The sequence below is a fragment of the Trichosurus vulpecula genome, chromosome 4 (genome assembly GCF_011100635.1).
Source record: "Trichosurus vulpecula isolate mTriVul1 chromosome 4, mTriVul1.pri, whole genome shotgun sequence".
Classification (NCBI taxonomy): domain Eukaryota; kingdom Metazoa; phylum Chordata; class Mammalia; order Diprotodontia; family Phalangeridae; genus Trichosurus; species Trichosurus vulpecula.
The window spans coordinates 179,976,564-180,002,990 of record NC_050576.1 but is presented as its reverse complement, the minus strand read 5'-3'; the positions used below and the strand labels follow the sequence as shown (position 1 = coordinate 180,002,990).

Here is a 26,427-nt window from a genome sequence, read left to right as displayed (position 1 = left end):
ACTATCACATTTTAAGTACCACAAATCCTAACATATAAGAGTTTTTAAAAATTTAGCTTAAAAGCCATGTGTAACTACTAGGTATTAACCATGAGTGTCATTTTCAAAATCAGGATTAACGGATTAATTTGTACTATTCTTATTTCTAATAGATCTGGCTTCCTTCAAAGCCAATCTAACATAACTATGGGTCTCTAGAATGGACTAGTGCTTACAATGATTACCATGCTTATTCTCTTATGGTGGTTGTACTACTGTGATCACAAAATAACACAAGTGATAGTGTTGGCAGACTATCTCTGCCTGTTCCACTTACTACTCCAATACTTCATCATAACCTCATTCTGTCCATTTTAGGACAAAGATCTCACCATGGTGCTGATGGAACAGCTCTTACTTCCAGCACTTGTTTTCTGAAAAAAAAACTTAACACTAAACTGTATAGCTAATTAACAAAAGGCTTTTGTAGAAATGTGTCCAAAGAACTAACTTGAGACCAAATTTATTTCACTGGTAACCCAGACAATGTTTCTTACAAACAAGGTGCCAAGAAAATGTGGCATTTCTATTTAATGGATTTTTCATTCGAATCATGTCAGTTCCAAATCCAATTGCCAAGGAAATTGAGAGAAATGAGTGACTATCCCCCTGTAACCTGTTTGTCCCCAAGAAAAGTCCCCCAAACCCATTACTGTCAAAGTAAATAAATAGAACCTACAATATTATCAGCTAGATTATCAATACAGTATCTCCAACCAATAAAACATTTCTGAGTGAAATCAATATAAAAACTTACTTTTGGGAAGTTGACAAAACAAAACTGTAAGTTTCAGCAGCTAAGAGTTTGACTGATTTTATAAATCCTCTAGCCCCACTGGACCTTATCTAGCAACTGTAAATGTCATTTATAAACAAATCAACTTTAATAAAAATGAAGCCTTCAGTTTTGGTTCCTAAGCTATTAACCTTCTGTGCTGATATTACTGGTCTACCTCCTTAGGATAACTAATTCCATTTGAAAGTGAATTAAAGTTTATCACTTGAATCTTTCCTAGATAGGTCAAGTCATATCTTAATTCAACACTTTTATTTATTCAACACTATTTATTAAATCTTTGTCATCTAAATTCAAAGTTCAGAGCCTTAACACATCTTGAGTCTATTTTTCCCACTTGCGGTGGGTGGGGAAATGGGGTGGAAGAGCTAGATCAATAAAGTTGGTACATGGCCAACTGTGCCTAGAAAACGTATTAAAAAGAAAGCTATCCCAAGTAGCTACTCTGGCTATGTGCTTCAAAAGGCCAATTTTATTTATGGACTGCAAGGTACAACTGTGGTACACCAAATCTCCTTTGTCATTCCTTTGTGATACAATGAGTCAGACCTTTCTGCATCATTAGCATTTACAACACAATAACTACAGAGCTCAGATCTTTCGCACAACAGTAAAAACAAAGACCACAGCAGGGATTTAATTTTAAAGAATTTTAATACAAACTTAATATAAACTATTTCAGTCCCTCAACATGTAAGACACTGACTCAAAATACTTTTATACCGTTTTCTTCAAGTATTGCACAATGTAGGTACAAAATTAATATTTACGATTACATTTTCTTCCATAATATATAGCAAAAATCTTTAAACTTTTAACAGAAAATACAATTTGTTTTTTTTAAAAAGCAAATATTCGTACATTTTAATTCCACCACTAAGGAATATTCTGTACACAATTTTTAGAATAGTTGATGTCTTTAAGATGGATATTTTACAATTTCAGTAAAAAAAAATACAACATGAAGCTGCTGGAGCTGTCACAGATCACTGTAGTAAAAAGATATAAATGCAATACCATGTAGTAGAAACAATATATATACTCTGATATTTTACAAACTTTGTACTAAATTAAATTATACAATTAGAAAAGACCAATAAACCCACTTATTAGTGCCAATTTTTTATAAAAAAAATTAGCCATGTCCTTGCTATATCTTAAATACTGTAAGAGGCCATATTTGAGAGTATACTTTAAAATGTACAGTCAGTATAAAATAACTTTGTGCTTGGTTGGCAAATGAAAAAATGATGCATGTTGTTTATGTAACCAAGCTTGAATGTTTCCATACTACAAGCTTTAAAAAAAAATCTCAAGGGGGTGAAAAAAATGCCCCCTTGGGCACGTGCATTTCAACTTGTACAATAACATTATTTTTAGTTAGCCATAACTGGCTGGAATTGCTGGTTAGAATACTGCATGTTATTTAAGCTAAAATTCAAGCCATCCACAAAAGACTTCTCGTTGAGGCCTCCATAGGCCGCAAACATATCAAAGGCATTACTGTATTGGAGAGGACTGAGGTTAAGGGGGCTGTCACCTGGGAACATTCCATTGTTACTACCTTGACCCTGCATATTAGGGAAAATAAATTCCTTTGCATTAGGAGAGAGAGCAGAGGTCTTCTGCTGTTGCTGCTGCTGCTGTGATGGCTGCTGTTGCTGCGGCTGCTGCTGTTGCTGTGGCTGCTGCTGGCTGCCCAGGCCAAGCCCATAGAGAGAGTGCATTGAGGAAGAAATGGCTTTCTGCTTCAAGAGGTCATTCACATTCAGGCCGAGGTTGGTGGGAGAAGTGCGTGCAACCTTGTTGCTACGGCCACTATTTTTCATTTTGGTCGAGCCAAATTTGGTGGCAGCAAAAGTGGCAGTGGTAAAGGTTAAAGGCTGAGTGGATCGGGGCATGAAAGTAGGACTTACAGCAGCAGAGTGACCAAAGGGAGGAGATGGAGAGCTGGACACTGATGACGCTGGGTCACTTATCGGCATAAACACCTGGGCTTCTGGATTAAAGCTGTTCTTGATCTCCTTATCCAACTCGCATCCATTTTCATTATTATCATCCACATAAAGCACCTTCACTGGTCCCTTTTCACCAATTTGGTATGAAACCTCAAATGGGTCGATCCAAACACTAAGATCCTGGGGCAGGTTTCCACGAACATCATCAATGTCCAAACCGCTCTCTTTGGATGCTTGTTCAATCACTGGGTCCACTTTATCCCCTATATGTATACATCTAAACCCTGATCCTTTGTATGGCTTTTCTGGATACCAGTGCCCTTCATATTTCTTTTTAAGAAGTCTTTCAAGTTCTTCACCAAAAATGTTGACTCGTCGCCTGGGAAGCTTATTGTACAAATATGAAATAATAAAATTTAGTGCTACTTGGATTTCAAGCTGCATAGCTGCTATGCCACAAGGTTAAGTTTGTATTTCAACCCCCCCCTCAAAAAAAAAAAAGTTCAGTTTGTGGCAAAGAAACAAAATTTCATTCAAAGTGCTGGTACTAGTAGATTATTATCCTTCACCTTGAGCAGTCTTGTTCCTTAAAGAAAAAACAAAAGCAAACACAGCCAAATAAGGAAAGTGTAAGATAAATCCCTAAGGCCCACTCCTTACCCCTCAACAAGAAAGCATTTTACTTTTGAAAATGGGACAAAATTGCTTAAGAAACAGTCAACGTAAAATAAAGAAACAAGCACACTTGGAAACCGTCTTAAAGTTCAAAACTTCATGGCAAAACTTACGGCTTATAGTTAGAAAACATACACTTAAATTGTAATTTAAAAGAAAAAGGTAATGCTAGGTAATAACTGCAAATTTGCCAGGTCTGATTAGACATTCTTACTTCAAACAATTTATAAAACTGAATCACACATGTTTTGCAACATGCTAGATTTACTATTAATATATCCAAGAATAATTTGGTTTTGAATGTAAATTTGGTAGTCAAATGCCTTTTAAGCTCTATTAACTGCCATTCTTCCCATTTGTAAAATTCAATTAGACATTTTAAACTTTGAGCTTTAAGTAAAGATATAATTCTGGGAAGCAGGCTCATGCAGTATGCCAGAATTATGCCTTCTTCCTGTCTTCAGAACTTTCATCAGAAAATGTTTTACTAGAAACAGAGCTGAACATATGGTCTATGAGTTGGCTTTAGAGAGGTTGGCCATAATGTTTCCATTTCTATCTACTAACTTAAAAGATCTAGTTATATTTTAGCCCATTGGTATATACTGTTTAACTGTTTTAATATTAACCATTTAGAAATCTGAGAAATTAAAAACACTGTTTCATTTTTACTTACAAAATATTTCAAGTCAATATACTATTAAAATAAAACACAGGATACATTAAACACAAATGAAATGTATTATTTGGTAGAATTCTATAATCAGTTGCAGTTTTTAAACAGAAGGCCATGAAAAACATAACAAATCTAACCTGGACTTTTTGTTTCTCTGTGATTAAAAAAAATCTTTCCTGATTCTGAAAATAAATCCTCATAAGATTCACTGACAAAAATAAAAATAAATTTCAAAATTCTGTTGATTATTCTGTTTTAACGGGAGCGTTTCCTGAATTTTATCCAGATTTTAAAAAGCAATCACCCTCCCCCTAACGATAAGGGAACAGCCAAAGAGGTTGAACGATAAGACCGGCCGACCTTTAAACGATTTCTGGATCAGCACTGGGTGGGGATAAGAAAAGATCAAGGGCAAACAGAAGATAATTACAAAAGGGAGCGATGTGGTCCAGTGGGGCGGTTTTCCGTGGACCTTTAAAAAAGGCGGTGGAGAGTAAGAGGCCAATTCCATTTCTCCCCAGCCGGGGTAACAAAGGGCATAGAATCATGCCCCGGCTGCCCCCAAACTCCCCGCACTTGCCGAGGCACCAGCCCGGACCCCTGGCGCAGCTGAGGACACTCAGCCACTGGAAGGGGCCGGGCGGCCCGGGGAGAAGAAGATTCAGGCCGGCAGGGCTTTTAAAGCCCGGACTCTGGAGAGGGACCCGAGGGAGGAAGGAGGGCGGGGGGAAAGGTAGTTTAAAAGCCGATCTGGGAGTGGAGCGAGAAGGAATTACATAAACAGCCGGTTGGGTCTCATTAGATTTCTGCTCACAAGCCCCGGGGCCCGGGCTCCTCCAGCAGCAGCAGCACAGGAGGGGGGAGGGGTAAGGGGGGGGAGAGGCTGCGGGGGGGGGGGGCGGGGAGGAAGGTCCCGGGAGGTGGAGGGGGCGGGTGGAGGAGGCCGGGCCGCCAGGCTGACCCCGGCCCGGGCCCGCAGCCCGAGGGCCCCGGCCCGCCCGAGCCTCCCTCCCCTCCTCCTCAGTCACCTCCGTAACCCGACCCGGCCGCCGCCCCTCCCCGCCTGGAGGCTCCTGGGCCCCGGCCAGACCCCGGGGGAGCTCCGGGGTCTCCTCAGCTGGTCGCCCTTCGCTGACCTGCCGGGGTTGGCGCTGCAGTCCCTTCGCCCGCAGTCGGTCGGTCAGTCAGTCAGTCGTGGGGGGACGCTCTGCCCCCGGCCCCGCGCGGCTGTCCGGTCAGTCAGTCAAGCCTCGCCGGGCCTCCGGCCGCGGAGAGGGGACAGCTTAGGCGGAGCGCCGGGCCCGCGATACTTACTGGCTGCTCCGGAGCTGCTTCCACAACAGACCGGGCCGCAGGGCGGGGGCGGGATGGAGGATGGCGCGGGGTGGGGAGTGAGGGGCCCGGCCGAGTGCAAGAAACAACGAACCCGGGGCTGGACTACGGAAATGTGTCGCGACTCCTTCGAGGTCGGGGAGGCGGCGGCAGGGGCGGGGGGGAGTCCGGTGAAGTGCGGTCTCTTCCCCCCGGTACACACTCGGATGCCCCGGCCCAGACTTCTCCCCGATGTATGCCCACTCCGCCCCGGGCCAGAGCTCCGCTCCTTCTGCTGCGGCGCGCGCCCCGCCTCTCGTTTTATAGCGGCCCCGCCCCTTTCCCTCCCCGCCCCTCCTCTCCCTCGGTCGGGCGGGGGACCGCGCACCCGCGCCCGCCCGGCGAGCGTCACTCCGCTCCAGACTTCGTAGCCATTCCCCGCCCCGAAACCTCACAACCCCTAGGGCTAGCGCTCCTCACTCCACCCCTGCCCTGCCCCCTCCAGCCATTGGTCAGGTCCCACCTGCCAATCGGACTGCATAAGAGGAGCCCTGAGGGGTTGAGAGGGGTGGAGTTTGGAGGGGGTGCAGGAGGGAGGAGGCTAGGGCACACCCCATGGTGCTCGAGATTTGGCCAATGAGCCGACGTTCTGGAATGAACGGGGGCAGGGCGAGAAGGGTTTTTGAAGCGGGATTGGACAGAAGGAGTGCCAATAAGACTGAGAGGTTGGGGGGCGGGGTGGGACCAGACCAGCTGAGTTGAGGGTGGAAGCGAACTGTGGTGGGGGTGGGGGTGGGGATGGGGGAGGGGAATTGAGAAGTAGACGAAGAAGCCGCAGGAAAGTAAAAGGGTCTGGAGAAAGAAAGCAGGCAGAGAGGCTTGGAAAATACCCAACACCTGTGGGACTGGATCTTGCTTAGGAAAATCCCACTTTTAGAGCAACTGTCTGTCCTCAGCAAACGTTAAGCAAATCCAGGCGGAAGGTGGGGGGACCTATGTGCCAGGGACCCTTGCACGCAAAGATATTAATGATTAATCCCCCGCCCCCCCACCCCCCCCAGCTGAAACAACTGCCACCCGGAGGGAAGGGAGCAACTGCAGAATACAAACCTGCTGGGGTGGGGGTGGGGAGAGGGGCCACCCAACTGACCCCACCTCTCACACCTCGTGGCAGTTAAACTGCCTCCTGCTTTCCACATTCAGCAGTCAGTCCGTCTCCTCCTAGCAACCCCAGGAGCAAAAGCATTGCCTTAGGATGACTTTGGCCTTGGAGAGGAGCGGAGGAGGACATTTCTTTTTCAAATATGTCAAAACCAGCCCCCCCTGCACTCAAGAAATGGGGACGCCGAGTGCTGCTCTGCTGAATGGCCTGTCGGAGTATTTTTATACAAGCACCAGTATTTGAAATGTCTGTGCACATAATAAACATATGGTATCGCCCTGTCATGCCCTGTAGTGTATTACCAGCCTGTTCCTTTAAGACCTTTTTCAGTTGAAGTGTGTAAGGGGAAAAAAAAAATTGGGGAGGGGAAAAGGAGTGATTGGAAGGGGTGAGGGTAAACAGGGAGGTGGGCCTTCTTCACAACCTGCAGCAGGGAAATGTATGAAGTTACAGAGGGAGTGGAACTGCCCCCCCCTTGCTAAAAATATTACTCACAGGTAGCAACGATGTCTGATTGGCCACACTTTCCCCTTAGCAACCAGGCAATTGGTTGTTTGGTATCTGGGAGGAATACGTCAAACTCCAATTTGGAAAAGGGGAGAGGGGAGAAATGGGAGGGAGCAAGGGTTGGGGGGAGACGCAAGGAAGGAGTAGGGAGAGAGAGACAGAGATGGGAGAAGCAGGAGGAGAGAAAAGGGAGGGGTACAAGGAAGGAGGGAGAAGGGGCAGCAAGGAGGAGGAGCAAGGGATAAGGGAGGAGGAGCGGGGAGAAGGGAGGAGGGCACAAGGAAGAGAAGAGGGAGGAGGGCACAAGGAAGAGAGAAGGGAGGAGGGCACAAGGAAGAGAGAAGGGAGGAGCAGGGAGTAGGGAGGAGGAGCGGGGAGAAGGAAGGAGGGTACCAGGGAAGGGGGAGAGAAGGGAGGGGGAGGAGGAGGAGGGAACCGGAGGAAAGAAGGGGGAGAAAGAAGAGGAAGAAAAAGGACACGGAATAAGAAGGGAGGGAGGAAGGGGAGGGAGGAAAGAGAGAAAAGGGAGAGTGAGAGGAAGGAGGGAGTGAAGCAGTGAATGAAAACGCCCATCTTTCTAAACTCTCCTCCGGATCCCTTTCCAAAGCGCTTAAGGGGCCACGGGCGGAAAAAAAAAAGTCATGGGGCCACCTTCCCTGAGAAACTTCCAGGAGCACACCCAGCCTGTTTCAAGGAAATAGACAAGCAACTAACCTACAAGTTGTATATCCTGAGAACGGGCATGACCACTGCTGCTGGAGCTCCAAGGCAACACCTCGATTAACGAATCAAGCCCAGAGGCTTTTAATTTCACGGACATAAAGTCTGAACTGAGTATTCTCCCCCACCCTTGTCCCTTCTTCTCTTCTCGTTATCATCATCATCATCATCGTCATTATTATTATTATTTTAGAAGGTGTATTGCCGGGAGAGATGGAAGAATATTTTCTTCTAAAGCTGAGTGTGTGTGGGTGTGGGGAAAGGGTGTGTGTGGAATGGGGGTGGCGGTCAGATGACTGATTTAATATTCAGCGCTTAGATTCCTAAAAAGACAGGCATATATATGCACACACATCTATTTTTTGTCCGGACCTGTGATTTCATTGGCGTAGGCCCTCCCAGTTCTGCAACTTCAGCTTCTTAAGAGTTGCCTGGAAAACCGAGTTAAGCGACTTGTCCAGGGTCACACAGCTAACAGATGTCAGAGGTGGCGCTGGAACCCCCAGCTGCATCCACACACCTAATTACTCTTCCCTATGTATAACGTTTTTATATAGAGTTAGGAACTGGACCTATTTTTTCATTAGTACAGAGAAGTCCCAGGAGAGGAAATTTCTTCTACCAAAGCATGTTGGCACCTTCTCAGAAATTTATAGTCTTGGGGAGTTGCGTAAGACACTGAAAAATTAAGTAACTTGCCTAGGATCACACAGCCAGTATATGTCAGAGACAGGACTTGAACCCAGGTCTTGCTGGCTCCTCCTAGTGAAGGTAGCTTTTCCACACAGGGATTTCCCTACACAGATGAAATAAACAAATGAAAAAGCATTTATTAAGCACCTACTATGTGCCAGGCATTCTGCTAAGCTCTAGAAATTTAAACAGTGAAGCGAAGTGAAATTTAAACAGTGAAGTGAAAGAATCCTTGCCCCTTACCTTCCAGTAGGGGGAAGACGTCATTTAAAGGGGAGGTAGCTCTCCATCCACTATATCTGGGTTGCTTCCAGGTGTCTCTATTTGCATCCTGAAAGGTCCTGATTCTCATTTTCTGGGTTTTACAACTTAATTCAGATTGTCAAGTGTAAAGTTGTTGGTTGTAAAGAAATATCACATTTCCACTGTCAAATTGTGTCTTCCCAGTATCTCACACTTTTATAAAAGAAATGATATGTGCACAAAAGGGGGGGGTGGCAGAAGGAATAAGCATTTATTAACTTATGTGCTAAGCTCTTTACAAATACTATTTCATTTGATTTTCAAAATAACCCTGGGAGATAGGTACTGATATTATCCTCCATTTTACAGTTAACTGAGGCAAACAGAGGTTAAATGACTTTGCCCTGTCTGAGGCTGGATTGGTACTCAAGTCTTCCTGATTCCAGACCTAGCGTTCCCTCCACCAGGCTACCTAGCTGCCTCTAGTCGAGTAAGACTGAAAGATTTTTGGAATTTCGGGTTGAATTCTTCCTAAGGATGCTGCTCTATGGGAGTGTGGCCCTATGTAGAAAGCACTGGCTCTAGAATTCTGTGTTCAAATCCTGCCCATATCACTTCCTACTTGTATGACCTTGGGTGAATCGTTTCCCTTCTCTGGGCTTCAGTTTCCTCACCTACGAAGCAAAGGAGTGGACTGGATGGCTTCTAAGGTCTCTACCACTCTATAGCTATGATCCTGTTCATGTTCCAGAAACATTCATTCTACTTATCATTCGGCAAATATGGATCACAATGTATGTTGCTTGAGATTAGAAATTCAGCCCTAAAGATGTCAGTGTATGGAATAATCCTTTGAGATCCGTATCAAGAAAGGTTGCATGTCATGATGGGTAGAGGGGCCAACTTTGGGAGCTTGTTTCAAGTCCTGCCTATGAGCTGTGGGCAAGGCACTTAAATTCTCAGTGGCCCAGACAACTCTCTAAGACTATAAACTGCAGAATCCCTATCTGCATTGGTAAAGGTAGCTTCCACACAAGGAGTTCCCTGCACAGATGAAATAAACCAATGAAAAAGCATTTATTAGTCACCTACTAGATGCCAGGCAATCAGCTCAGCTGATACAAGCAAGCAACACAGTTCCTGTCCTGAAGGAGCTTATTTATGTAGCAGAAGACCAGACTTAAAGGGCAGCCAGAGTAGAAGGGCAGGAGGCTGGTATACAGGCAGGAGCAAGGTCTGGAGATGGCCACAAGTGGCATGGCAGTCTGATTCCAGACAAGATAAACTGAGAGTTCGTTTATTAGAACTCAGGGTCCCAGGGGCAGAATCCAAGTTCCAATAAGAGGAGGAAAGTCAGAGTACAGGCAGCACAGAAATTACTAGAAATCACGTGCCTGCCCCCATTTAAAAAAAAATCAAGGTTATCAGGTTCTTAAAGCCAAAATTATTTTCTCCCACCCCTCTGGTCTATAACATCTTTAGTATTACACCACTCAACTGGTAGGTACTAGTTAAGTGTCAGTTGAATCATAGTATTATAGTCAGCCAGCAAGCATTTATTAGGTGCTTAGCTTTGTGCCAGGCGAGTTGGATGGGTCATCTCGGCCAACCCTTTCATTTTACAGGTGAAGAAACTGAGACCCAGCAGAGATGAGTGATTTCCCAAGGTCATGCAAGTAGTAAGTGGCAGAGTCAGGATTTGAACTCAGGTCAGTCAGTTGATAAACATTCATTAAGTTCCTATTATGTGCCAGGCAACATGCTAAGCATTGACTCCAAAAAACTTTCCTATATACAATACTGAAAGCAGGTAGGTGGCACAGTGGATAGAGCACTGGCCCTGGTATCAGGAAGACATCTTTCGGAGTTCAAATCTGGCCTCAGACACTTACTAGCTGTGTGACCTTGATCAAGTCACTTAACCCGGTTTGCCTCAGTTTCTTCATCTGTAAAAGGAGTTAGAGATGGAAATGGCAAACCATTCCAGTATCTCTCAAGAACAGTTCGACATGACTGAAACAACTCAACAAGACCATTCTGTGAATGGCACAATTAAAAATTTTTTTCTTTTTAATAATGGTTTTATAACCATTTAGTTATGAAACTTTTTAAATGCCTTCCCCTCCTCATGCTACTCCCACTGCCCAATCCAATGTACTATTGGTAAAGCGCTGTGGACTGGTCCAACAAGTCTGAGAAACAATTTTGGAATTAATCAAGATAAGTCACTAAACTGTTCCTACCCTTTGAGCATATTTCCCAAGGAGATCAAAGACAGAAAGGTCCCATATATACTAGAAAAGCCATAGCAAAACTTCAAAAAATATTTTTATCGATTCTTTTTATTTTGGCATCACATTCATAAGGTTCACACAATCCTCCCCCTTCTACCACTCATTGAGCCACTTCTTCTAACCAAGGTTAAAAAGAAAGAGGGAGAAAAAAGGAAATTCAGCATAACCAACTAAAACATCAACCAATTATGACATTACATGCGATATTGCACATCCATAGTCATACACCTCTGTAAAGAGGAGATGGAAATGCATTTTCTCACCTCTTCTCAGGGTGGGGCTAAGTTTGATCATTATGATTATGGGGGTTTGGGTTGTTTACATTGCTGTAGTCGTTGTACATGAGGTTTTCCAGGTTCTGCTTAACTCATTTTATATCTCTTCATACATGTCTCAATCCTTCATAGTTATCGTTCAAATACTGTTCTATTACATTCATATACCACAGTTTGTTCAACCATTCCCCCCAGTCAGTGGGCACCAACTTTGTTTGTAGTTCTTTGCCATCACAAGAAGGGCTGCTGTGGATATTTTGGTGTATAATTTACCTTTCTTTCTGTGTTTGACATTTTGGGGCTATATGACAAGCCATGGGATCTCTAGGTCAAAGGTATGGAAATCACAGTCACTTTTTAACCTAATTACAAATTGCTTTCCAAAATGGTTGGACCAATCCATACTTCCTTCAGCTGTGTATCAGTGTGCCCGTCTTCTCGCAGAATTTCCAATGTTGACTATTTCCATCTTTTCTCATCTTTGCTAATTTGATGGATATGAGGTGCTGTCTTACGGTTACAAACCAGTACTCTTTGTGTTAACAAAAAGTTGGAAACAAAGGACATGTCTGTCAATTGGGGAATAGCCAAACAAATTGTCATGTTCTAAGTATACCAGAAGAAACAATAAATATAAGGAATTCAGAGAAATATGAGAAGACTTTGTGAATTAATATACAGCATGAAGTGAGCAGAATCAGGTGAATGACACAGGAGACTTCAATAATATAAGCAAAAACAGTATTACTGTTCAGGCTCCAATTAATTGTAATGACCAATCTTAGTCCTGGAGAAAAGATGATGAAACCAACCACTTTTCTCTTCATAAAATGTCACTTATGCTATCAGCTATGATTGTTTTGTTGTTCAATTGTGCTTAATTTTTTTTCTTGTACAAGAGAGGGTTCAGTGGTGTTGGGGAAGTGAGGAGAGTTTTACATTGGGAAATGACTGCAGTGTAAAATCTAAACAAGGCCTCAAAAACTCATATGCTCAAGTAGATCTGTTATCTTATTGGTTAAGAAGTTACCTCCTATGATGCTGACTGCAACTCATCCGTGTCTGCCTGTCCCATTTGACTCTTGTCCATGTCCTTACGTATAAGTTCACCATAGCAAACTTACCCAATGTGCTGGAGGTCTTCCTTTGTTTGTTTTGACAACTCAAGGATACTGTTGGAGCACTCTGGCTTTCCACCTGTCGTGTCTTGCCCTCTCTATGTCACTAGACAATCTTACCTTCCTAGCATACAATTTCTTGATGGTATCTTTTATTCCTGTCCTTCCTTGGTTTCTCAGTAGTTATATGTTACAGCCTGCTCACATCTCCTGTGTGTATTCCTGTTGCCTTCTGTGTGATAATGCTCATTTTTAATTCTTTAGAGAAGATTTTAAAAGTACACAGTGTCTCAGTTACATAGAGCAACAGATAGGATATTAGTATTGAAAAGATGGATCTTTGCTTTCATGGAAAACTTGTTAGAGGTATTTTTAATTTCCTGAAAGAAATTCAATCCAATATCCTCCTCTTTTCAACCCTGGGCCTAAATCATCCATCTATATTGTCTGCCCCAGATATATGTACCTATGGACAAGCTTATAAGAGGTCCATCTTTAATTTGCCTTCTGGTACATCTGGACAGGTTTCATTTATGATTTCTTGAAATTAGCGTCCAGGGTTTTGTTTCTAATTCTGATTTCCAAGGAGTTCAGTGAGTCTTAAATTATATCTTTTTGACCTGTTTTCTAGGTTAATATCAGCTTACATTTTCTTCTATTTTTCAGGCTTTAGATTTCATTCTAATGTCTCACTGTCTCACATAATCATTGATTTGTTTTGTCCGTTCTAATTTTCAAGGAGTCTATTTCTTGGGTAAAGTTTGCCACTTTCTCTTCTAAGCTATTTGTTCTCTTTCTAATTTTATCCTCCAGAGCTTTTATTTAATTTAAAAAAAAATCTTTTGATTTATTTCTTGTAGTTATTCGTGTAGTCTTTGTGGACTACATTTTTTTTTCCCTTTGAGTCTCTGCTTTTAGTTGTTATTTGCAGGAACTGCCTTACTTTTCTATTTGTATCCTCAGTACTTTGCACATAGTGTTTCATAAATACTTCATTCACTATTTTTGAGGATCTTTAGATTCGTTTGATCCTAGGTGGTGTTTTCTTGATTTACTCTCTCCCACTTTAGTTCCTGAGTTGGGCCTTTGTGCCTGGGACAGGCCCTATCCCTTCCCCTATGTTTTTGGGTGGGGTGATTGGGCTCACCCTGGCTCAGCTGGGTTCCTGAATTGCCTCTACTTTTTAGGGTTAGGCCTCCTCCCTGGATCTTTGAGTTTCAGATGCTTGTATCTTTAGGGCCCTCTCTGGCATCTAAAGACAGAGTGTTGGGGACCTCAGAATTCATTGGTCTGAGCTCTGTGGCACTATCTTGTCATTCACTGGTTTTTCAAGGTCACCACCCTAGATCTAGGTGTCCCTGGTCATCTCTGCTTGCATTGGAAGGCCTTTTGTAGGCATTGGCTCCTATTGTTCCTGGGCTTCTGCCTGATCTTACGAAATCTGAGGAAGAATAAGTCACTTACTGCAGTATCTAACTCATTGGAGTTCTTTTTTTTTTGGAGGGTGGAAGGCAAGGCCATTGGGGTTAAGTGACTTGCCAAGGTCACACAGCTAGTGAGCGTGTCAAGTGTCTGAGGCTGGATTTGAACTCAGGTCCTCCTGACTCCAGGGATGGCACTCTACTTACTGTACCACCTAGCTGCCCCACTCATTGGAGTTCTTGAACATTATTCAGTCTGGTGTGAATTCAAGAGTTTTGCTAGAGTAAATATGTGTGGAAGCTGGGTGGTCTGTCTCCTGTTCAGGCAGCCATCTTAGATGGACGTTTCGGGTCCCAAATATCTTAAGATCTCTGAAAAATTTCTAAACCAAATGTTTCCGTACTAGGAATCTGCACGTTCCCTTTTTGCACAATTAGATCACCTAAAATGGAGGCACTCCTGTTATATATACCCGGGACCTGCTTCTGGGAAAAGACATTCTACATTTCCTTACTATGTGGGTGAGAGCAGCCTCTTTTCACTGTCTGTGAAGCTAGAACAGGCTTCATCTTTAAAACTACCAGACTGGGACAGTTTCTGATTCTGAGCCCAGGAGATAAATGTCCTATTCCCCCACAACACAAGCCCAATAAATTAAACTAGGCAAACCCTCTTTTGGCCCTATGGCTCCAAGAAGCAAACTTGGGGGTTTAGTCTGTTTTGACTGTTCTTTTCAGGTCTTAGTACAGGCAGTGGACTTGATCCATGGATCTTGCTCCATCTCAGAAGTCTGATCCATGGTGATCTTGGAGGCAGGATTCCAGGCTGGTCCATGCAACAAGGAGGAACTTGGTGGGACTATGCTATATAGGAACAGAGTTAAGCTGTGAACCTAATCTTTTTCCCCTCCTCTGAGAGTGAGGTTGTGTGTGTGTGTGTGTGTGTGTGTGTGTGTGTGTGTGTAATTATGTACTCTTGTATTAGAGTGGTTTGTATATTTTTTCTTGTTATACCTTTGAATTACAATTCCTTTGTAAAAGTTAATCTGATTGAGAGTGGTTAAATGTAACTACAGTACAGGTTCCCTAGAAGTGGGAGGGAGACACAATCAGTGGGGGCTTGAGCTAGTGGCAGAGTCTAGAAACCCTTAAACCCCTTAAGTGTACTGGAACCTTTGGGGAGGGGTGGAATATGACACACTTCCTGGCCTTTAGGGATCCAGTACAGTTACTGTTGCATTTCTAATATTAAATCTCCACCCAAAAACTAAATATGCCTCCATTTTAAATACGCAATACAAGTACTAGGGAAGGTTAATTCCTTTGAGTTTTGTCAGCTACAAAGCTATAACTTTTTCTTTAAACAGGCTCTGGCCTTTAAAGAATATCTCCCATAGTTTATTATTATTGGGCATTTATCTTCGTGTCATATAACCACATGGGCTTGTGAAATGTTGATTTGTGATGCAATAACAAGGACAAATCAGACGTTAGGTAACACTTAATAAATGCCCACAATGTCAGAGACCATGCCACTATCTGGTCATGTTGACCTTACGGAAGTCACATAACCTCTGCAGGCCTCATTTTCCCCATCTGTCAAAGGAGAGGGTGGGACCAAAGGAACTCTTAAGTTTTTTTTTCAAGTTCTAAATTCTGGGATTCTGAGTTCAATTCAATGGAAGTCCCACACTCGGTTTAAAAAAATCAACTGTACTTGCGTAGGATGAAAGAAAACCATAGTTCATGTAAAAAAAGATCTGGGAGTTTTACTGGCTGCCTGTTCATTCTGGAGCCAGGAAGACTTATCTTTGTGAATCCAAATCTGGCCTCAGACACTTCCTAGCTGTGTGACCCTGGCCAAGTCACTTAGCCCTGTTTGCCTCAGTTTCCTCATCTGTAAAATGAGCTGGAGAAGGAAGTAGCAAACCACTCCAGCATCTTTGCCAAGAAAGCCCCAAATGGTGTCATGAAGAGTCAAACACGCCCGAAACGACTGAACGAGTTCATTCTAAGGCCACAATGTGATGTGGTATCCAAAAAAGCTAATGAGGTGTCACACTGCATTAATAGAAGCCTAGGACACAATGAGGGTAGGGACTAGATCTGTGATTTCCCAGGTGCAAATTAAATCCCTCTAACAGCGCAGGTTGGCGCTTTCTCTGCGGTCGGTTCTCTCGGAGAATGTCTTCAACTTCAAGGTGCTATTATCTGTATCGATCAGAATGGGAACTTGAACCCCACCCTTCCCAGCATTGGGGTCACCTGGCTAGCTACAATGCCACGCTGCTCTTTTCTGCTCCGGGCACATCCTATGAGATTGGAGTATCAACTTTGTTGTCTGAGCTCCAGATGCTAGGAAGCAGATTCACCACCACCTTGAAGCGTCTTCAAAGAAAAGCATCGGAGATGGCGAGGGTCCTGGAGACCACGACCCCTGAGCGTGGGTGACATCAGTGGAAGGGGCGACACCTCCTCCCGATTTAGGGCCGCTGCGCCCCTGGGATCCCTCCCTATGAAGGTTGTGTCCCTCCCGGCACCCTTTATAAAAGTGTCCTTATCTCTTGGGTTGATAAGTAATTTTTAAATGTCTCTCCCCCAAATAACCTTAAAGTTCCAAAAGGCAGGGACTACATACACTAAGTGTAAAGACTCTTTGTAATCTCCATCTTGGCTAGCATAGAGCTATTAGGATAGTAACTATCAATAAAAATTAGTGGGTTGAAACGAAAATAATCAAGGGAGGCAGAAACAAATAGTACTATCTTTAAAAAAAGTTTTATCGCTGTGCTTTGTTTTTACATCACAGGCCTCTCCTAACAAAGGAAAACAACTAAGCAAAATTAACAATACCGTGGCTTCATCTAAAGTGTATTCAACATTCCACACCCATAGTATTCTCAATCTCTGTATTTTAAAATTTGCTTTTTAATTAACAAGTTTATTTTCTCTCCCTCTCACCCCCTTCATCCATTGAAAGGGAAAAGAAAAACAAATTTCTTGTGACAAATTTGTATAGTCAATCAAAACAAATTCCTTGATTAGCTGTATGCAAAAATATGTATATGTGTGTATATATGTGTATATGTGTGTATATATACCTATATATCTACACCCTAAATCTTTCTGATAGGAGGTAGATAGTACATTTCATCTATCCTCTAGAATCATGGATAGTCATAGTTCTTAACAATTTTCCAAGTTGTCTTTACGGTGTATAAATTGGTTCCGCTCATTTCATTCTTCAACACTTTATAAAAATCTTCAAATTTGTTTGTTTTTATAATATTGATACCATAGTATAAATTATTCTGATTCTGCTCACTTCACTCTGCACCAGTTCATAAATTTGTTTCTCCGTCTTTTTGAAATCATCTACTTCCTCATTTCTTAAAGCACAGTAGTACTCTATCACATGCATATACACACCTTATCCTGCCATTCCTCAATTGATGGGCATCGCTTTAGATTACAATTTCTTGCCACCACAAAAACGGCTGCTGTAAATATTTTTGTACAAGTAGGACCTTTTTCTGTTTCTTCAGTCACTTTTGGGTATAGACCTAGCCATGGCATAGCTATATCAAAGGGCATAAACTCATTAGTAACTTTTGGTATATAATTCCAAACTACTTTCTGGAATGTTTATACTTATTCCTGGGTCCAACAACGGTGCATCAATGTGTCTGTTTTCCCAAATCTCCTCTGACATTTGCCATTTCCTTTTTTGATCGCTGCCAATCTGTTGGGTGTGAGGTAGAACTTCAGAATTCTTTAATTTGCATTTCTTTAATTAGCAGTGATTTTGAGCAATTTTTCAAATGGCTATAGATTATCTAGATCTCTTGAGAACTGTCTATCCATGTCCTTAGACAATTTATCAGTTGGGCAAGAGCTCTTTTTCTTATAAATTTGAATCAGTTGCTTGTATTTTAGAAATGAAACCTTTGTCAGAGAAACTTGTTACAAAGATATTTCCCTAGTTTATTGTTTCCCTTTTAATCTTACTTTTATCTGATATGCTTGTGAAAAAAAACTTTATAGCTTTATGTAACAAAAATTATTTGTTAATGCTTTGCAATCCTCTCTATCCCTTGTTTGGTCATGAACCTTTCTCCTATTTTATAGATCTGATAGTTTTTTCATGTTTCTCTTATTTGTTAATGATGTGAACTTTGAGATCTGGTTCATATATTGATTTGGAGCTTATCTTGGTTGAGGTTATGAGGTTGGGCTAAATTTAATTTCTTCCATATCACTGTCCAATTTTCCCAACAGATTTTGTCAAATAGTGAGTCCTTATCTCAGTAGCCAGAATCTTTGTGTTTATCGACTACTAAAGTACTAGATACATTTGATTCTTTTTGCTGTGTAGCTAATCTGTTCTACTAATCAATTTATTTTTTAACCAGTACCAAAATTATTTGGAGAATCACAACTTTGTAATATAGTTAGTGATCTGGGACTACAAAGCCTTCTTGAGTCCCACTTTTGTTACACCCCTTGAGAGTCTTGACCTTTTTTTCTGCCTCCATATAAACTTCATTATTACTTTTTCTAATTCTATAAAGTAATTCTTTGGTTGTCTTTGGTATGGTATTGAATAAATTAATTTAGGTAAGGTTGTCATTTTTATTATATTGATTAATTCTGCCCATGAGCCGCTAATATTTTTTTTTCAATTATATATCTGTCTTTATTTCTGTAAACAAGGGTTTGAAATTGTATTTATATACTTTTTGTGTATATCTTGATCAGCACACTCCCAAGTATTTTATACATTTTATAGATGTTTTAAACATAATTTCCCTTTTTATCTTTTCCTCTTGAATTTTATTGGTATCGTATAGAAATGCTAGTTGCTTGTGAGGATTTATTTTATATCCTATGTTTGCTGAAGTTAATTTTTAGTTGACTCTTTAAGGTTCTCTCATATCATCTATAAAAAGTAATAATTTTGCTTCTTCTTACTTATACTTATTCCCTCACTTTCCTTTTCTTGTTTTAATGTTCTAGCCAGAATTTCTAGTAAAATGTTAAATAGAAATGGTGACCAATGGAAATCCTTGTTTCATCCCTGATTTTGTTGGAAAGGATTCTAGTTTATTACATATAATAGTAGCTCTTGGTTTTAAATATATGTTATTTATCATTTTAAGGAAAGGTCCATTTATTCCTATGTTTTCTCCTGTATGTATTTTTAACAGAAATGGGGGGATATTTTGTTAAAACTTTTTATGCATCTATTGATATGATTTTTAAAATTTTTCTATTAATATGGTTAATTAAGTTCATAGCCTTCTTAATAACCATCTCTGCATACCTGGTACAAATTCAACCTTACGGCAATATAAACTATTTGTGTTATATTGTTTTAGCCTCTTTGCTAACATTTTTAAAATTTTTGTATCAATGTTCATTAGAGATAGTAATCTGTAGTTTTCTTTTTCTGCTTTGACTCTTCCTGGTTTATATACATATATGTATGTATATATGTGTGTGTATATGTATATATATGTATATCTCAAGACTATCTGTATCATAGAAGGAACTTGATAGAATCACTTCTTTTGCTATTTTTGTGAAAAGTTTATGTAGTATTGGAATTAATTGTCCTTTGAATGTTTGATAGAATTTACTTGTGAATCCATCTAGCCCTGGAATTTTTTTTCCTTTGGAATTTAATTTATGGCTTATTCAATTTCTTCCTCCGAAATTAAGTAATTTAAATTCTCTATTTCTTGTTCTCTTTGTATAGTTTGTATTGTTGTAAATATTCTTTTATTTCATCTGAATTGTTGGTTTTATTGTAATGTAGTTGGGCAAAATAGTTTCTAATAATATCCTTTATTTCTTTTTTCATTTGTTGCAGATTTTTCTTTTTTCTTTTTGATATTACTAATTTGATTTTCCTCTTCTTTTTAATCAAATTATCTAATTTTTATATATTTTGTTGATTTTTAAAACAGGTTCTAGTTTTATTCACTATTTTAATAAGTTTTTTATTTCTAATGTTAATCTCTTTAATTTTTAGGATTTCTATTTTGTTGTTTAATCAGAGTTTTAAAATTGATTGGTTTTCTAGTATTTTAGTTGTATTCCCAATTAATTGATCTGTTATTTCTCCTTTTTGTTAATAAAAGTGCTTAGAGACAGGAATGTTCATCTAAGTACTGCTTTGGCTGCATCCCCCAAATTTTGGTAGATCATCTCATTGTTGTTATTATATTTAATGAAATTATCCACCATTCCTATGATTCATTCTTTGACCCACCAGTTCTTTAGAAGTAAGGTAGCTTTCTCTAGTTGATTTTTGATACCCTTTTCATTGGTCCTTTATAGAGAACAGCCTGTGCGAAGGCCAAGTTCAGAGAACAGTAAGTAGGTGAGTCTGGCTAGGACATGATGTGTAGGGAGGGAGTATTAAGCAACAAGCCAGGAAAGATAGGCTAGAGCCAGATTGTGGAGGGGTTTAAATGCCCAGCTGAAGAGTTTGTATTTGATTCAAGAGGCTATAAAGAGCAGTTGAAGTTTCCCGATTAGGAGGTTCCTGATTAGGGCAGGATAGAAAGGGTATTTTGGCAGCTCCATGGAGGATGGATTGGAGAAGGAAGAGAATAGAAGTTGGGCGACCGATGAAGAGTTGCCCAGAGAAGAGGTGGTGAAGGCCTGAAATAGGACCAACAAGCATTTATTATTGACTCGCTGAATAGGACAAAGAGGGAATAGGGAACATATGTGGGAGATACTGTGAAGGCTGAATCAGCAAGCCTTAGCAATTGACTAGATATGGGCAGTTAGGTGGAGCAGCGGATAAAGGGCTGGGCCTGGAATCAGGAAGACCTACATTCAAATTCAACTTCAGACACTAGCTGCGTGACCACCCCTGGGCAAGTCATTTAACCTCTATGTGCCTCCATCTCTTCATCTTTAAAATGGGGATAATATAGCACCTACCTCCCAGGGTGGTTAGGAACATAGAATGAGAGGATAATTGTAAAGTGCTTATCATAGTGCCTGGCACGTAATAAGTGCTGTATAAATGTAAGCTATTATGGGTGGTCTGTCAGTGAACATTTATTAAGCACCTACTATGCGTCAGGCCCTATGATAAGTGCTGGAGAGACTTTCAAGAACCTCAGAATCTAACGGGGAAGACAATAGGTAAATAATTTTATATATACATTCATATGTGTACATATATATACATACATGTGATACATACAGAATACTTCTTGTGGAAGTAGGATTTGGTCTTGAAGAAAGATGGGAAAGCTTAGAGATTTCTGACCTGAGATGGACCTTCAAGGAAGCTAAGGATTCTAAGAGGTAGAAGTGAGGAGAGAATATTCCAGCATGGAGGCTAGCCAGAGCAAAGGGATGGAGGTTGGAGATGGGATGCCACGTGTGAGGGACAGCAAAAAAGTCGGCATAACTGCATTGTAGAGTTCACAGAAAGGAGGCAAGTGCAAGAAAATTGGTCAGGTTGTGAAGGGCTTTAAATGCCAAACAGAGAGAGGACTTTATGTTTGATCATAGAGATAACTGGGAGCCACTGAAGTTTATAGAGTGGGAGAGGTGACACGGTCAGACTTATGATTTAGAAAAATCCCTGTGGCCACTGAGTGAAAGATGGACTGGAGTGGGGAGAGACCTGGAGCAATGAGAACAAATAGAGGGCTATTGTAGTTTCTAAGGCAAGGGGCATTGAAGGCCTGAATTAGAGTTTATGGCTGTATGAGTAGAGAGAAGGACCCAAATACAGGAGATGTTGTAAAAGTGGAAACAACAGAATTTGGCAATAAATTAGGTCTTTTTTTGTTTTGGGAGGTTAAAAAATTTTTTTAATCTATTGGTTCTTTGTGGTAACAGTGAGGAATTGATGACACAAAGCCTGTGAACTTGGATAACTATGGTGATGCCCTTCAAAATTATGGGGCATTTTAGAAGAGGTGATAGTTTTTGGGAAAAGACAATGAAATCTGTATTAGACATGTTACATGTTAAATGCCTAGAAGAGATCCAGTTTGAAATGTCCAAAAGATAGTACGATAGTTCGGGAGGGAAGTAGGTGCTGAATCTGTAGCTCTGGGATACATTCACACAAAGATAGTAATTGAACCTACAGGAGCTGATGAGATCATCGAGTGAGGTTGTACAGGGAAGAAAAAGAAGGGGGCTCAGGACAGCCTTGGGAGACACTCACCGTTAATGGGCGTGACGTGGAAAGAAGAGTGAGCAAAAGAGACTGAGGAAGAATGGCTAGACAATTTGCATAGCCCCTTCTCTGTGCCAGGCACTGTGCTAAGTGCTTGTACAGGATCTCCATTTTGCAGTTGAGAAAACTGAGGCAGACAGAGATTAAGTGACTTGCCCAGGGTCACACAGCCAGTTCATGCCTGAGGTTGTATTCGATTTCAGATCTTCCTGACTCCAGGCCCAGCGCTCTATCCACTGAGCCACCGGTTTCCTCTAAAGAGAAAAAGAAAAAGAGAGGAGAGATACAGGATCATCACTAGTAGGAATGATCAGATCAAGTGAGAGGTTTTTTAAGGATGGGGATGTATTTGTAGGCAGCAGGGAAGGAGCCGGTAGACTGGGGAGAGTTGAGGCAACCCTTCTTTTGAAGAAGATGGGAAGGGAAAGAATCAAGGAGGCAGGATTGGCCTTGTCAAGGAGAAGGATTATCTCTTCATCTGAGACCAGAGTGAATGAGGAGATAGTGGGGGAAAATTTCTGAGTGTGTGAGATAGAATGGAGGGGAGAGGAGGAATGGTAAATGGCCTCATTTTTTTTTCAGCAAAGTATAAAGCAAGGCACTCAGCTGAGAGCATTGGGTGGGTAAAGAAGGGAATTTCTAGAGATTTTGTAGATGCATAGAGAACCTTAAATTTTTAACAGACATATAAAGTTAGATGATGCAGTAGATAGAACATTCGGCTTAGAATCAGGAAGACTCATCTTCATGAGTTCAAATCTGGCCACAGATAAGTACTAACTGAATGACTTTGGGCAAGTCACTTAACCCTGTTTTCCTCAGTTTCCTCAGCTGTAAAATGAGTGGAGAAGGAAATGGGCAAACCACTTTAGTATCTTGGTGAGAAAACACCAAAACAGAGTCACAAAGAGTCAGACACAGGGCAGCTAGGTGGTGCAGTGAGTAGAGCACCATCCCTGGAGTCAGGAGGACCTGAGTTCAAATCCTGCCTCAGACACATGACACATTTACTAGCTGTGTGACCTTGGGCGAGTCACTTAACCTCAATTGCCCTGCCTTCCCCCCTCCAAAAAAACAAAAAACAAAAACAAAACAAGAGTCAGACACAACTGAACAACAAGAAAAAGAAGATGGAAGCAGAGGGTAGGTAAAAGGCTGAAAGCCGCAATGTGAGCAGAGTTCCGCATGAAAAGTGTGAGGAAGGTCAGAGTTCAGAATGAACTTTGGTCCATGGGGACAATGAAAGAAAACAAGAAGGATGTGGTGGTTTTTTTTTCCCCCAAGCTAAATTAAGGAAAAGAGGAGGATCACAGAAGAGACAGGACTGCTGCTTTGGGGTGGGGCAGGGAGGTATGGAACCACAATAACAGATTATGAAGATTAGGCAGCCCTGCTCAACTCATTTTTCTTCTGTTTTCCCCTCTTTGGACTGGAAACAAGAAAATAAAAATGGCTTGTAGAGAACTAGTGTCCCAGCTAAGTAGGGAGATGCTAAGAGAGTTGCCCTTACTTTATTCCTTTAAACGTCGTATCTCTCCTAGCAGTATGTAAGCTCCTTTTTATTTCATTGCATTCACAGTGTGTAGTGCCATGCATATAAGCAGACGTTTAATAAATGCCTTTTGAATGGAGATGAATTAAACCATGCCCCATGGTACTGAAAGAATTGGTGAATGAATGATATTCAAGTCCGGCTAAGGACAAGTATTATCTTTCTCTCTACATTTTTTTAAAGAAAGCTGGGCTTCGATCCTTCAGAAAATTATAAAATGATTTATTAAAGGGGTGGGGGGGTAGTGAACACAGGGAAGCTAGGTGATGGAGGAAACAGAGTGCTTCCTGTGGAGTCAGGTAGAACTGTGTTCAAATCCAATTTTAGACCCTTACAAGTTGTGTGACCCTGGGGCAATCACTTAATGTCTCTATGCTTTGGTTTCATCATCTGTAAAATGAGGAAAAATATTTTGGCCACATAATGAAAAGACAGAACTCATTAGAAAAGCCCCTGATGTTGGGAAAGATTGAAGACAGAAGGAAAAGGGGACGGCAGAGGACGAGATGGATAGATAGTGTCATGGAAGCCACAAACATGAGCTTGGGCAGACTGGGAGAGATAGTGGAGGATAGAAGTATCTGGTGTGCTATGGTCTATGAAGAGTCAGACGTAACTGAATGCCAATAGAAATGAGGGTGTTGGATCTGATGGCCTCTAAGGTCCTTTTCAGCTCAAAATCTGTAATCCTATGATCTAGAAAAAGTAATCATCGTAATTATATGATTTCAGCAAGATCTGCTCCCATCACAAGAACCTCATATCCTTTTTTGACAAGAGCCACAGGAGTGGTGGATCAGAGGAATGCTATGGACACAGTTTTCTTAGATAGAAGCTGGGATGTGTGTCTTGTGTACCTTTTTTTTCTTCTCCTGGAGAGCTAACTGTTAAATCTTTACCAGTGTACTTCTGGCTATGAGGGAACTCAGAAATCATCTAGTCTAGAGCCCCTCATTTTACAGATAAGGATGCTTAGAGAAGTTAAATGTCACACCTGTTTTTGTTGTTCAGTCGTTTTCAGTCACGTCTGACTCTCCATGACCCCATTTGGAGTTTTCTTGGCAAAGATACTGGAGTGATTTGCCATTTCTTCCTCCAGCTCATTTTATAGGTGAAGAAACTGAGGCAAACTGGGTGAAGTGACTTGCCCAGGGTCACACAGCTAGTAAGTGTCTGAGACTGGATTTGAACTCAGGATGATGAGTCTTCTTGAGTCTAGGTCTGTAGTCACGCTACCCACTGCACGACCTAGCTGCCCATTGTTGTGCCATCAGAAATGACAAATACAAAGAATTCAAAGAAACTTAGAAAGCCTTCACCCTGGCTCTCTCCCTCCTGGAATGCTTTCTCTCCTCACCTCTGTGGCCACTCGTTAGACATATTGCAGAGGAGATACTATGTCAGATATGGGTTGGGCCAGGTGACTTAGGCAGTTCCCTCTTCCCCAACTCACATTCTGTGTTTCCATGACGGACTTTCTCTGTGGCAATGTCATCAAAGAAAAGATACACTGAGAATGGTGTTCTGGGATTGTGAAGGGCTGACATGCTGGTCACCTTGAAGATGCCTCTGCCACCATGGGGGCAAGAGTTCCTGATGTCAGAGCACTTATGAGGGCCATTGTATAGACTGGAAGGGGCCTCAGAGGCCATCTATTCCAACCCTCACTTTTACAAATGAGGAAACTGAGGTACAGGGAAAATAAGGTTATAGAAGTAGTGAATTTGAACCCAAATCCTCATACACTTTATTTTCTTCTATGCACTCCATGATTGTGCTCCATTGACTTACTTCCTGTTCCTCATACCTGATGCTCCACCCATCTCCAGGCCTTTGCACTGGCTGTGGGATGCCAGGGACCCTCCTCCTCCTCACCTGCCTCTTAGTTTCCCCGGATTTCTTCAAGACCCAGGTCAGCCTTCTACAAGCAGGCCTTTCCTGATGCCCATCCCTACTGCCAGTGCCTTCCCTCTGAGACAACCTTTAACATACACTGTGTAGATCCTGTATGAACGTACTTATTTTCTGTTGTCTTCAACATTAGGATGTTCCCTGAGGGCAGGAACCACGTGTTTGCCTGTCTTTGGGAAGTGTTTAGCATAGTGCCATTTATTAAGCAGTGGTTAACAAATGCTTGAATAAATGATTGAACTCTGTAATGCCCAGGCAGGGATGTTCTAGAAAATATTTCATAATCATCACTCCCCTAAAATGTGTGCAGGGCACACTTTTATGTTTAATCTATATTGTTAACATTTTCTCCATGACTTTTTTCTTTTTTAATATTTTCTTTTTTCCTCAATTACATGTAAAAAATTTAAGCATTTGTTTTTTAAAATTTTAAAATTCTCTCCCTCCTCATTGAGAAGGCAATTTGTTATACATGTGCAGCAGTGACTTTCTTAAGTCTAGACAATCAACAAAACAAAAACTGAAGCCTTGATTTGTATGTTTTCCTGATTTCTGAGGTGTAAAAGCTGACATCGAAATTTAAGCAATCAGCTCTCCTCAGCTAGCTCTAGCATACCCCTGCTTCCCAATTCATGGCTCTTTCTAATAACTAGCTATGTGACTTTGGTAAGGCTATAAGGAGGGATTTATTAACTTGGACAAAAATGTTGCTAGAGGCGTGGCAGCAGCTCAAAGAAACATCAGGCAGGGGGCAGTGGTGATGTCACATGGGTGTATTCACAGCAGGAGAAGGGGTGACCTATCTTCTGGTCCTCTCACCAATAGGGGCTGGAAAGTGGAATGAGGAGAGCCAGCCCC

General features: G+C 41.6%; 1 protein-coding gene across 1 annotated transcript; it reads right to left on the bottom strand.

The window, feature by feature from the left end:
• Positions 1–1,470: 1,470 nt before the first annotated feature.
• Positions 1,471–5,749, bottom strand: TOB1 (transducer of ERBB2, 1). Its single transcript, XM_036756862.1, has 2 exons — positions 5,459–5,749; positions 1,471–3,379 (listed from the first exon to the last, which is right to left on the bottom strand). The coding sequence occupies exon 2, from the start codon at positions 3,235–3,237 to the stop codon at positions 2,212–2,214; it is 1,026 nt and encodes a 341-aa protein (XP_036612757.1). The 5' UTR covers positions 3,238–3,379; positions 5,459–5,749; the 3' UTR covers positions 1,471–2,211.
• Between the last annotated feature and the right edge of the window lie 20,678 nt (positions 5,750–26,427).

What these genes read in the sequence shown, in the direction of transcription:
- TOB1 (XM_036756862.1), bottom strand. Translation starts at nt 3,237, where the DNA reads ATGCAGCTTGAAATCCAAGTAGCACTAAATTTTATTATTTCATATTTG.